Source organism: Sphaerodactylus townsendi, linkage group LG10 (genome assembly GCF_021028975.2).
Source record: "Sphaerodactylus townsendi isolate TG3544 linkage group LG10, MPM_Stown_v2.3, whole genome shotgun sequence".
Classification (NCBI taxonomy): domain Eukaryota; kingdom Metazoa; phylum Chordata; class Lepidosauria; order Squamata; family Sphaerodactylidae; genus Sphaerodactylus; species Sphaerodactylus townsendi.
In genome coordinates this window covers 78,013,110-78,026,865 of record NC_059434.1, presented here as the reverse complement: position 1 = coordinate 78,026,865, position 13,756 = coordinate 78,013,110, and the positions used below count along the sequence as shown (strand labels likewise).

General features: G+C 45.3%; 1 protein-coding gene across 10 annotated transcripts in view; it reads right to left on the bottom strand.

Annotated features, from left to right (window-relative positions):
* SEC31A (SEC31 homolog A, COPII coat complex component) overlaps positions 1-13,756 on the bottom strand; it is a 62,207-nt gene that overhangs the window by 23,466 nt on the left and 24,985 nt on the right. For all 10 annotated transcript variants that reach the window (XM_048509027.1, XM_048509028.1, XM_048509029.1 and 7 more), the window contains exons 13-20: positions 12,529-12,579; positions 10,458-10,535; positions 9,224-9,290; positions 8,922-9,100; positions 5,268-5,394; positions 4,202-4,347; positions 3,285-3,458; positions 2,103-2,273 (exon numbers count right to left, since the gene is read on the bottom strand). In XM_048509027.1, coding sequence (XP_048364984.1) covers positions 2,103-2,273; positions 3,285-3,458; positions 4,202-4,347; positions 5,268-5,394; positions 8,922-9,100; positions 9,224-9,290; positions 10,458-10,535; positions 12,529-12,579 — 993 coding nt within the window. The remainder of the gene's footprint in view (positions 1-2,102; positions 2,274-3,284; positions 3,459-4,201; positions 4,348-5,267; positions 5,395-8,921; positions 9,101-9,223; positions 9,291-10,457; positions 10,536-12,528; positions 12,580-13,756) is intronic.

Here is a 13,756-nt window from a genome sequence, read left to right as displayed (position 1 = left end):
TTATTTCTCATGCCATTACATAATTAGGACAATTTCAGACCCGAATCACAACACATCAGAAATTGACCAGTGAGAGGGGACAAAACAAGAGCAAAGGCTAAACAGGGGGTGAGAGAGATCAGCAAAGAGAACTCAACAGAAGCACAAGTGTCGTCTCTTCATGTTGGCAGCATCTAATCAATGGTCATGCGGCAATTGATTATATTTTATTGACACTCACAGCAAGCTACTCAGAGACACTATGTTGATAGCGTGATGTAAATATTCGCTTGTTTACGCAGATGTTCGTTTAACAAGGTCCGGCTTTTTCTCCTTTTGTTTTTTAACCAAAAATTATCTTCACATGCTGTGTGCTTGTTCAGAAACGCAAGGAATTTGTAATGTGTGTTGCCACCCCCCCAGATACTTCAATGAAGAATTTTGGGGCAGGGCCGGCAACATCAATTCCTGTAAAAAACTCAGCACGGTGGCTTGAGTAGCTCTGGAACCCAGACTGAAATATTGCCAGAATATAGGCATCTGAGCTGAAACAAATAGCTGAAATTTCTCTTTGAAAAAGAGTTTTTAGACCACAGTTAACACAGCAGGTCCTCTGAGCCACAAAAAGACATGTTGGAAAATCTGGACATATTTTATTTCCGCTGGAATTCCCCATTATGACCTGTTGCTCACGGTGCCCAACTGCAGTTTGCAAGCCTCAAGCCTCAACCCAGCACAGAACCACCAGTACCAGATACAATCAGCTGACATGATCTTGCTTTTAATCTATTATCCCATTAAATATTAACTCTCTGAGCTGGGTTGCTTACAAGTCCAGCACACGTCTTATACACAATGCCCTCCCCAGCCAACAATTGTTTGGCTGCCTCCGCTGTCTTTAAGTTCTCTTAAAGGAGACTTCCGAGACCTGAAGGAACATTTGCTCTCCAATACTACTTCCAGGTCAAAGGGTAAGGAGACTCAAGGGGTTTTACAAACTCCTTTCCCTTCCCCTCCCCACAACAGACCCCTTGTGAGGCAGGTGGGGCTGAGAGAGTTCTGAGAGAACTGTGACTAGCCCAAGGTCACCCAGCAGGAATGTGTAGGAGTGGGGAAACAAATTTGTTTCACCAGATAAGACTCCTCTGCTCATGTGGAGCAGTGGAGATCAAGCCTGGTCCTCCAGATTAGAGTCCACCTGCTCTTAACCAATACGCTCACGCTGACTATATTCTAATGTGGAAGAATATAATTTGCTCAACCACTGCACCTCAACTGACTCTATCATCTTTCTGTGGAATAGAGAATAGCCCGTATGTTCACCTGTCCAGAAATACCAATTTGAGGTGGACTTACTCAACAACGGAAGCCACGGTCTGTAATCGGCAAGACCTCGGCAAGGCTGTTCATGATAGGATACTTCATGGGCGGGGGAGGGGGGGGCGCCCAGGCCACATCTGACCCCACATGTCCCTCTGAGCGCTCCGCCCCGTTTGGAGATGTATAATTCATAGGGTCACCATAAATGAGTTGACGGCATGAATATACAGTCAATTGTTTGAAAGTGGATTTTACTATTCTGCATAGGAAAATCCAGCTTCAAAATGCATTGAAAGTAGATTGAAAGTGCATTATTCTGCATGTGTGGAAGGGGCCTGAGCTGGGAAATACCTGGACATTTTGGGGGTGGAGCCATGAGAGGGTGGGGTTTGGAGAGGGGAGGGACCTCAGCAGGATATAGTAGCATAAAGTCTACCCTCCAAAGCATTTTATCTAGGGCAGGGGTAGCCAACCTACGGTGCTCCAGATGTTCATGGACTACAATTCCCACCAACCCCTGTCGACATGGCCAATTGGCCATGCTGGCAGGGGTTGATGGGAATTGCAGTCCACAAACATCTGGAGCACCATAGATTGGCCACCCCTAATCTAGGGGAACTGATCTTGGTCATCCTGGAGTTCTCCAGATGCCACCTAGAGGTTGGCAACCCTACACATCCATCTGTGCCCTGCCTGACCCACTGCTAGCATTGTGGGATGCAAGACCAAAAATCAACAATTCAATAACAGTTACGAGCAGAGCAACTATCCGCGTGAGTGTGGCTGCTGGAAATATAACTTGCCTGCTGGTAATACTGCTGGCCTGAGACCTGTGGCATTTGCATCGGTCCAGCTGCAGCCCCAGCTCTTCCCTTGTCCAGAGGCTGTCTCTCATAGGGTGTCTTCGGAGCCTCCGGGCCCACGGGAAGTTCTTGAGCTCTACAAATTCTGTCCCGTAACAACACGATGTTTGGCTGCAAACCGGAAAACCAGAAATTTGCTGTGTCAGATCCAAACCGTGTTAATGAGCCTGAAACGTATGTGTTGGGGCACGACCAGTCATCCGGCTTTTCTGAGAGGATGAACAGTCACTCGGCTATTCTGTCCCCCACTTTACTTTACATCCTTCCCTAAACACACTGACATTTTTTGGCACAAAGCATCATGCATGGTCTTTCCTCTAGAATCCCTTTTGGTCAACAGGTTCCGCTCCAAGACAGAACTTTGTCAGGATAGGGCTGAGACCTTTGAGAACATTATGTATTCTTGTCTGAAATATGCATCACCTAGACTTTCCCTACTTGCCCCGACACTTGGGGGAAAAATAGTGTCCGAGCGCGGCCCTGTCCCCAGCGCCCAGACTCAGCACAGCTGTTAGAGGTGATCAAGATAAGGTCATAATGGAAGCTTGATCACCTCTTTGTTCCTGGTCTTATGTGATTTGTCCTGGTTTTATTTCAGAATCACGTGGATTTTTGCTCTGCTGTGTACTTTGTTTTATTTTTTGTGGGTATGCCTAATAAAGATCAGCTGACGTGAAAGAGGATCCCTTTTATGTCCACCCAAAAAAACCTCCAACCCCACTACACTACCAGTGTACAGGGCATCCAGATGAATTACACAGTACAATGATGGGGCATTCAGTAAACTATGCGCTAGGACTGTAGAAGTCTTGGACCAAACAGAAATCTAAAAGCAAGCATTAGCACGACACATTAAGTGGTGCAAAAATTACAAAATAGGATCCTACTTACTCAGTGGACAGCAGTACATACCACAGTGCCTAATCATTTATCCAAGTCAGTTTGTAAACCGTTTGTACGTAATAGAATGGTTGCATGCAGCAAACTAGAAGCCTGACCTTTGACCATCAATTTTGTTCAGTACTTACATTGCAAGATAAAATTTTCTCATTAAGTTCAGCTCTGCTTCTCTAGCATAAGGTGAACAAAGGTATGCTAAAAATAAGTTCAATTCCCCCTTACCTGGTTGGTGTTAGCTGGGAGGAAAGCCAAAGCAGCTGAAATGCTGCCCTGGGATGCCAAGAGGTTGGCGTACTGGCTCATCTTCTCAGCTAGAAGGGCCCCAACAGCATCCGCATCCACCGCCTGCGTCAACTGTACCGCCTTGCGCAAGATTACCACTTTTTCAATAAGGTCCTAGAGGGTTTTAAGATGGAAGGGAAAGAAGGCCACAGGAAGAAGTAAAGATGAAGAGGAGCTATTGGTGAGCACCCTTTGAGTTCGGTCAGTTAACCAATTACAAATCCGGTTGCTGTGGGTTTTCCAGGCTGTGTTGCCATGGTCTGGGAAAGCTGTGGCTTCCTTGTGTCTCTTTAGATGCTTAAGGGAATGTCAGTGGTAAAAACCACATGTCCAGAGTTTTCTCTTTGCAGCTGCGACCTGAACATTTTGTTAGCTTAGGAATGGGCTGCCAAACATGCCAAACTGTTCTCTGTTTTAAAAGAAGAGTTTGGATTTATACCCCTGCCTTTATTTCCTGTAAGGAGACTCAAGTCAGCTTACAAACTACTTTCCCTTTCTCTCCCCATGACAGACACCCTGTGAAACAGGTGGGTCTGAGAGAGTTCTGAATGAACTGTGACTAGCTCAGCAGGAACAAATCTAGTTCACCAGATAAGAGTCTGCCACAAATGTGGAGCAGTGGGGAATTAAACCCAGTTCTCCAAATCAGAGTCCATCTGCTCTTAACCAATATACCGCGCTGGCTATCCTTTAGCTAGTACAATAACAGCTTGCATTTAAAAGGGAAGATGACAAACTGGGAAAGGGTTTTCCAAACGTATAGAATTTTCAAATAAAATGTGAATACCTCAGAGTTCACAGGGAACATTCCGGAAAGAGGCCCTATATAATCTGTCTCGGTTAACCAAGATATTAACCTGAAGAGAGAGGGGGTTGTTTCCATCCTGAGCTTTAGTCCAGCAGGCGACGAGTTTTTCTACGTTCCCAGCACAAATATAGCACAGGCAAGCCTGGGTCTTCAGGAGGCTGTCCCCTTCGCTTTCAAGTCTCGAACCCAACAAATCTAAGAATTAAGAAGGGACAAGGAAAGATGTACCTATATGAATCAATGTAATGAATGTTCAAAATCATTGAAGACACAACAATCGCTGCTTGAGAAACAATGTGCCAGCCCTCCAAAGAAAGGTTTGGAGGATCAAGAATGTACAACAGGGTCACTTGCTCTCTCTGCTTTCCCTTTCTCATCTTCATTTGTGTTTCAATGTCTACAAGGTAAATACTCCCTTCTCCTTTTAAGAAGGATGTTTTAAAGCATACAGACCGTCATTGGTCCATAATAGGAGAACCAGTAAGCAACATCAATTCTGCTTTCTGTCAACCAAAATTTGCTTTCACATCTGAACTGACCAAACTACAGGGGGGGAGGGAGGGGTCATCTCCAAACCGCTGAAACTAGTTTTCAAACCATGGTTTGCCCAATTTGGGCATCTTGCAAACAATGGTTAGAGCAAAAAACCAGAAACAGCGTACAAAAGGTGAGAAGGGAGTTCATGCATTCATGGCATTACCTTCCAAACCTGAGGGTTACCTGAACTGAGAGGAAATGGCAGTGGAGTGTAACTGTTTCATTATCCTTCACTTTGCCCCTTACTGTGGGTCCCACGAGTCACCGGTTCTAAAACCTATAGGGGCTCATTGAGTGAAGGGGAACAGGGTTTCAAAGACGATTCCCTAGAGGCTAATACAGATGTGAACCAATTCACTGTATGCTCTGGCAGCTCTTGATGGCTTGCATTTTAGCTGTACACTTTCCTATTATGAACCAACGAAATGCTGTAAGCTCAGAAACATTCTTGAAGAGAAAAGCATGTACTCTTTGGCCTTTGAAGTGCATCGTCTTTTACCAAAACCACAGTTATTGGGGGAGAGGGAGATAAAACTGCTTGAGTAACAGACATTCCGTCCGGGCCTCTTCTTCCTTACCACAGAGAGCTGCAAATTCATCCGGCCTAGCGTAAGTCAACACTGCAGCAAGAGCTTCTTTCCAATTGTGCAGGTCACAAGACTGTACAATTTCCCTCCAGTTCTTGGTCACAACAGCAGTGATGAGCTGGGGAAAGAAAGAAGAAAACGCACCTCCCTGTCATCAGAACGTCTTTTACTGAGACAGCATTTTATTGGCAGAAAGGCCCCAGACATAACTGCATTCCCCTGAACTTTTAAGACACCCAAGGAACTTGACTGCATAAAGCTGGGCTGGCTTGAATTACTGATCAACACCTCCAGCAGGGATGATTCACTTCTGACTTATAGCATCCTTGGCCTTCACAAGGACAAACAAAGCCTTCAGTCTTGAGGAAGCGTGAACAGCTGTGTCAAATACTGAGATTGATTGGATGTTGAGAAAACAACTGGGCTATGTGAGAGGGGAGGCTGCCCAGGAAGAGAGGACAACTCCACCTCCATCTGGATATAGACAATCTAGATCAGTGATTCCCAAAGTGGGTGCCACCGCCCCCTGGTGGGTGCTGCAGCGATCTAGGGGGGCAGTGATGGCCACAGGTGCATTTGGGGGGCGATGAATAACTGTAAGGGGGCGGTGAAAGCATAAAAGAAAGAAGAGAAGATTTAGAAAAACTGATTTATGTATTCCGCTCATAACGCTTAATTTTTCTTTGAACAACGTACTGGACGTTGGCTCAGTTCCCGCATACTCCCTCACTTGCATTGAGGTATGTGCAATCGCGCACTGCTGCTGTTCATGTGGTGACACTGAATTGCCGTTCCAAAACACGTGAGCACTACGAGCATTGCTGCGGGCAACTGCCACTCGTGCGACTGGTCGATCGCAAGGCCAAAGCCTGGAACGGCAGCGGTAGTATTGGCTACTGGCAGTACTACCAGCAGATTTTGGACCACGCTATGAATCAGGAGATTTCCCGTAATTATTACGCGTAATATAACTCTAAGTTAGATTGTTGTGATATTGTGACAAGTTAAAGTCAACTAACAAATAGTGCGACTATAATTGGTGAGTATTATTTATTTATTTTGTAACAATGATATGCGCTTTTATATCTTTCTGTTTAATTGCTATTAAAATTTAAAAAAAATTAATTTCCAGGGGGCGCTAAGTAATATTTTTTCTGGAAAGGGGGCGGTAGGCCAAATAAGTTTGGGAACCACTGATCTAGATGAACATCTGTCTTGGAAGAGGCAATATTTCCCCAGACTGACCCCCAGGCCATGCATCTGTCAGGGAGCTTTCTGTGCTTCTCCAGTTCTGTTTATTAGCCAAGTTCATACCCTGTCTTTCAGTCTGGCAGAGGAATAGCGGTGGCAGAGGGGCCTTCAGAAAATGCTCATTAAAAAGCTTCAGCAATTCCCCAATAACCCTGAGCCAAAGGTTTTGAAATTTAGTCAGCCCTAGGTATCATTCCCAGGTTCTGTTGCTATGGAGATGCGAGAAAAAACCTAGCGGTTAAGAACGCAAGATGCCCCCTAAACCAGTGATAGCGAACCTTTTCAAGACCGAGTGCCCAAATTGCAATCCAAAGCCCACTTATTTATCGCAAAGTGCCAACACGGCAATTTAACCTGAATACTGAGGTTTCAGTTAGAAAAATGGTTGGCTCCGAGGCATGTGTTACTCGGGAGTAAGCTTGGTGGTAGTCGGTGGCTTTGCTTTGGAGCAACCGTGCAACTCTTCCAACGGGTGAATCACGACCCTAGGAGGGTTTACTCAGAAGCAAGCCCCATTGCCAGCAACTGAGCTTACTCCCAGGTAAAGGATCGCGCTTTAGTTCTTTGCATGAAAATTTGTGGGATTTAACAGCGCTTAACAGGGTTGCCTACATTGCTTCCCCAAAACTAGGTCTTAGGTTTAATGCTAATAATCGAGCCCAGCGGCCCAGGCTGGCCTAAATGGGGGGGGGGGGGCAACTCTGTTTGCATGTGCCCACAGAGAGGGCTCAGAGTGCCACCTCTGGCACCCATGCCATAGGTTCGCCATCACTGCCCTAAACAGTGAGCCCTGTATCGGAGAACCAAGGGCAAATATCCCAAATTCCTGTGACAGACACAGGGCCCTCAGAAAGGAACAAGCCCCGCTAAAACCACACAATAGCACAACCCAGACACCTCTCCATCAGAAATCTCAGCTCTCCCTGACTGGATAGAAATCAACGCAAGGATACCTGGAGCAATACGGTCTGTGTGAGACACACACTTGCAAAACACAAACACACTGAAGGTCAACATGGGGATTGGCAAAGACTTCTCTTGTTGAGATTGCATATTTTTGGTACCCGATCTAAAACCTTAAAGTGCTGTCTCGTTAACATATGGAAAGGGAAGGGGAGGAAAGGAAGGCAGTGAAGAGATACATAAGGGAAACTGGAAGTCCTCCCCTATTCAGAAATTTGTTAACAACATAACTTATTCAGCTCTAGCCCAGTACAGAAAGACAAGGAGGAAACGTTGCTATGTTACAGAACCGGATGGTCTAACACCAGGTATAACTGAAGCATGTTCTTGTATGTCAACTAGACTTACAAACCTTTGCAGGGCTTGTGAGATGGACCTGTTCCAGCAGGCCTATGGCTCAGATAACAATGGTTTACCATCAAATGGCTTCCCTCTCTCCCCCCACCAATTTCTTCCTCCTCCTTTTGTGAGCATGCAAATCTACTTGCTGTTTTGTGAGTTTCAGCCATCACGTTTTTAAGGTAGTTTGTGATCTGCTGTTTTTACTATATTGTGTTTGTATGCTAGAAGCCACCCTAAGGCCACAAGGGCAAAGGCAGCCTATACATTTAATAAATGAAATGAAACCCATTATCTGAACATAACATGAGACCAATTTCTTAGCCTTAGTCACAAGCAAGCTCCAGGATCACATGTTCCTCATCAGTGATGATTTATATACACATACACTCCATCTTGAAGTTATATGGACAGGAACAATTTAGGGAAGAAAGTCTCACATTTTCAAGGGGCGTGGATGAGAACCTGTGCTCTTGCAGAGTGTTCTTGACTGCTTATCAGCCAATAAGAGACCAGCCCTGTTAGGCATGCAGTGACCTTCTCTTACTTGAATCCACCATATATCCCTTCCACTCACAGAAGTATCCTAAGTTAATATATCTTTGCGCATACCGATACTCCATCTATTATACTCTGAGATTCTTCTGTTGACTGCCAGAACTTTTGATAAGTGTTGTCTTACAGCAATGGAAACAGCATGTCGTTTCGGCCAGTGAGAGAAGCGGGAACAACTCTGCTGTCCCATCCCTCTCCAAGCCCTTTTATTGACAGTTACAGGTGGAAAATCAAACAGGGCATGCAGGTGGGGGGAATGCAATATAATGGAGAGAGCAAAGAGCACGGGGGTTAGAGTAGAGAATTTGGTATTTGCACGTACACATTGGAGCCAGGAGGTCTTGCAACCTCAGCAGTTTCTCCGAATCCACACATTGGAAGGAGAGGTCAGTCGGGGGAATGTGAGAGACCCTTTTCTGGCGGCGTACCACCGTACTTGAGCATTTCCCAGGCACTCAGGCTCTCCAACAGATAAGAACGATGAGATTGACACTCTCACAAATTATTTCCGTAGCTCCTGTTTAAAAGCACACATACCCTAGTTATCTTGCCTCGTGTCTTCGCAAAGTACTTCTTCTGCGTTCTCGACAGAAGTTCCTGGCCACCAGCTATAGCTAGGATAATGGCGTCAGCCATCCGGTTATCATGGAGGCAGAGGTCGACGGCACTCTCAAAGTTGCCAGTCAGCAGCGCTTGAGTTATCAGGCCATCGATATCTGTGGTCAGAAGAATTTTAAAATTACTTTCAGCTACTACGCGCTCCACACACACAAAGAGTGCATGTTTAGTTATGTCTTTTAGAAGTGGGATGGATTGTCCCAAATGTGGTTCCCGTGTACCTCCAGTGACAGAAATGTTAAAGGTCTCCTTTGTCGACCACGAGGCATCGGTTTCTTCTTTTGCACTCTAATGGGAAGAAGGAATAACATTTAGTGAGATTTCAAGAACTTATTTGAAATAAACGCAAATCAAAATAATACAGACTTCACTGGGAAAATATGATGCTTTTTTGCTGGGATGTTTTCTGAAGAAGTTGCTAGCTTAAGAGCTTTTTTTCACCGGATGGCAAGGCAAGGATTTCGAAGAATTAGGTCAATACTGCATCCTCTGCTGTCTCCCCACCCCTACCCACCCCACCCCCGCCAAAAACCCACACAATTTAAAAATCCTCAAGCATGGTGACAAAACTGGGCATATTCATGTCATTCAACCAAACATGCTGACATATCGAAACCTGATGTTCAGAGATCTGGAAAACTGCCCAAATTAGAGAAAGAGAAAGCACATCAGAAAATTCAGCTGATATCAGAATGAAGCCTCTTGAAGCAGAAAACTGTGTGAATATGTAAGCAGAAAACTCCGAAGTCAAGGACGAAACTGTCAAAAGGTCTTGCTTCCCCCAAATGCATTCAGGACAGGCCGCAGGCTAGACTTACTCTTGTTGGGAAATCGAGTGTGCGCAAAATCTGCAGACTGAACTAGTCCTGAATGTAAGGGCGCTTGTCAGTATTGGAAACACAGCCCAGATACAGAAGAAGCCCAGATAGCTGGATGTGGCCTATATATAAAGCCATCCACACTCTCCTCTTTTTGAAAACTGAACCACTTGGGGTTTTATAGTTTTCCCCCCAGCATTTTCCTTTTGACTGGGAAGAGAAAGAAATATTATTTATTCAACACAGGCCTTCTGTTAAGGTTTCTAAGCATTATCATCTCAGTGTCAGAAAACTTAAAAAAACAGGGAAACTACACTGTGTACTACACTAAAGACAAAGTCAGGTGTCGTAAACAGACGCACACCCAGAAGGGGTACATAAAATTAGATTAGCTGGCACATTTACTAACTGATTTTTAATGCATAATGTTCACAGGTGTTCTCCAGCACAGACATTTTCACACGTGTGAGCACGTGCACAAAAACACACACTTCGTCTTACTCAATCCTATACACAGCTAAGAGTTTACTGGTGTACACGCATTCATTCAGGTATGTTAGAAAGCAATAGAGTAGTCAAGAATCAGTTAATAAGCATGTGTTCACCTAGCATAGTCAGAAGAGAAGAGAATGAGTACCTCTCCCAAGAGATGATCCTTAACAGCCACAGTCTCTTCACCATCACTCTCTGCAGGCTGGTCGGGTTCCGCAAGAGTCTTTCACCGAGAAGAGAACAGGATGCTTCAAAGGTGTTTAGCAAAGTGAAAGATGCCAGTGCAAACATCCCACCCCAAGTTCTCTGGTAAGTAACGTTGCAATTCCAGCAAGGACAAAAGCAGATCTTCCTTCTTTTATACTAACAGTTGTCAAAACACAAGATCAGTGAAAGATATCTGCAAACCTACACAACGGAATGGGAGGCAAGCCAGAAGAGGAGGAAACCAGAGGAAGAGATATTTCCCGACTCACTTAAAAACCCATAAAACAGCAAGCAAAAACAGTAGCACTTTTGGGGAGGTCAGCGGCAAAGTAGCTTGGGATGTTTTGTAGAAATCTCACGGCACTGAGCAACCGGCAGCTTGAAATGAATGCCCCCTGGCCATACTGTGTAAGAAAAGCTTGCCGTTCTTGGCACAAGCTGGACTTGAAATTCATTATTCTTGGCAGAGAGTAAAAGAGAGGATTTGTGGGCTAAAGGAGAAAAAGGAAGAGCTGGACCAATGAGGGAGGGAGAAAAAGGATGAGGAAGATGGGGGGCGGGTCCCAAGGAAAGGGAGCAAAGGAAATCGAGGGGATGGTGAAAAGAGGAAACACCGGGAATGTAGAAGCAAAACTGGGCCCATGTGCTTAGATTCCCACTCAGCACAATAAATACCAGGTTTAGTCACTGCAGAGGAATAACAACAAAAACAATTTATCTAAGAGTCTTCTGCAAGTGTCCAAAATACGCTTGGAACTCCTGAGGCTGAGAAAGCATTGGCTGGCCTAAATTTAATTAAATTGCAGCCAATGGGAGAGTTGAACCAGTGACTTCGCAGCTCATAGCTCACTTAGCCATCCTGTTACAATGGGGCTGCTCCATCTATTCTTCCTGCCCATCTGAAGATGACAGAAAAGGGCAAGTCCTTTTGAAGAAAACCTGGCTTCTAAACAGCAAGACAATTCAATTATCTATAGTAGATAGTTTTTTTTTCTCCCCATGGTGTAGGTTTGGCTGCTGTGGTTCATGTCAAACTTATGCACTAGGGAAAAAATCCTTACCGGACTACAAAAAAGATACCTACCTTTCTCTCCTACAAGGAGACTCAAGGTGGCATACAAGCTCCTTTCCCTTCCTCTCCCCGCAACACACACCTTGTGAGGTAGGTGGGGGTGAGAGAGTTCAGAGAGAATTGTGACTAGCCCAAGGTCCCCCAGCAGGAATGTAGGAGTGTGGAAACACATCTAGTTCATGAGCTAAGTCTCTGCCACTCAGGTGGAGGAGTGGGGAATCAATCCCAGGTTCTCCAGATTGAATCCACCTGCTCTTAACCACTAAACCATTGAATGATGTAGAATTTCTGGAATGTAAACAGTAGCATCACTGTAGATTTATTTATTTATTTATAATTAATTTTATATACCGCCCCTCCCCCGAAGGGCCCTGGGCGGTGAACAACACGATAATAACGATCACATTAAACCCCCATTTAAAACAGCGGATTAAACAAAATTACAGCGGCATCCAGCAGAAATTTCATAAAACTTAATAAACCCACCCTGGAAAAAACCAGACCTGGAGAACGGAGGGCCCCAGAGAAATTAAGGTCCCAGAGCGTAAAAGGGGGAGGAGAAGGGTGCACATCAGCGGTCGGCCCCTCCAAACGCCCGGTGGAACAATCCGGTCTTACAGGCCCTGCGGAACTCTCCAAGATCCCGCAGGGCCCGGATAGCTGGTGGTAAAGTGTTCCACAAGGCAGGGGTCAGGGCTGTAAAGGCCTAATGGCCCGAGGTAGAGAGCCAACCAGATCATCGAGGGCTAAAGGAACAACCAGCAAGTTGGCCTCTGCCGAACGCAGAGGCCGAAAAGGGACATATGGGGTAAGGCATGTCCCGAAGGTAGTTCATAGGTTTTTGTACAGGGATGGGGCTACAATGGAAACACATCCCTGATGGTGGAAAGAAGCTAATTCCCCACGAACTCACGTCACAACACATTTGCTGGCTTACCTCCTCCTGCTCTCTAGGATGAAGGGTTTCCTTACTGAGAGCTGCTGCAATCTGGAGAGGGGGAAATTATGCATAGTTAATCTTGGAGAACAAAACAAAACTTAACCGTTTCCGTTTGCCAAAGGACACTGGACATACAGCTTAGCCCCTTTTTAACACGCTGCTTGAAATATACCGAAGTGACACATTTGCTGCTTAATGAATGATGTACTCTTTTGTATGTTGATCTTCTATGGAAAGTCAGACATGCATCTACGTCTGAAGCCTACTTATTTTATGGAGGGGAATGATGAACATGTGCTCCCAATCAGGGGATAATCGCAGTCAGCGTACCAGCAGTTAGGATCACACAACAGGGTTGTGATACATTGAAAATGCTGGGGGGAAGAATTAGGACTAATAAAAGGAAACACTTCTTCACGCAACGTGTGATTGGTGTTTGGAATATGCTGCCACAGGAGGTGGTGATGGCCACTAACCTGGATAGCTTTAAAAGGGGCTTGGATAGATTTATGGAGAAGTCGATTTAAGGCTACCAATCTTGATCCTCTTTGATCTGAGATTGCAAATGCCTTAACAGACCAGGTGATCGGGAGCAGCAGCAGCAGCAGCAGGCCATTGCTTTCACATCCTGCATGTGAGCTCCTAAAGGCACCTGGTGGGCCACTGCGAGTAGCAGAGAGCTGGACTAGATGGACTCTGGTCTGATCCAGCTGGCTTGTTCTTATGTTCTTATGTGATGCATGTTTAAGCTCAAACACCTCCGCAAACCAATCAACTGACAAATGCTGCCCTGATTCTATTATGAATTTCTTAGAATGCTTAACAGGAAAGATTACGAAACTGTTTCTGGTCTATCCTCTACTGTCGTCGGTAGCAAATCCATCTTTTCCAGGGTCACAGATGATGCTCATAGCACACGACACTAACAAGCCCTGGCACCAGAAAATTCTCAGGATGCTCAGATGCCGAAGAACTCCAAGGACAGAAAAAAGGCAAGGTGAGTCAGTAAAGCTTAAAATATGAGCAGGGATTCTGGTGGGAAGAAGCAGGTCCTTTGCGCTCTGCCACAATGATAGCTCGCCTGATGAGAGAACTGCCTAAACGCTGTCCAGTGAGCTATAATGACACCACTGGAAGTATACTGAGAGTGGTACCAACTCTGAGGAGGAGGAGGAGTTTGGATTTATATCCCTCCTTTCTCTCCTGCAAGGAGACTCAAAGGGGC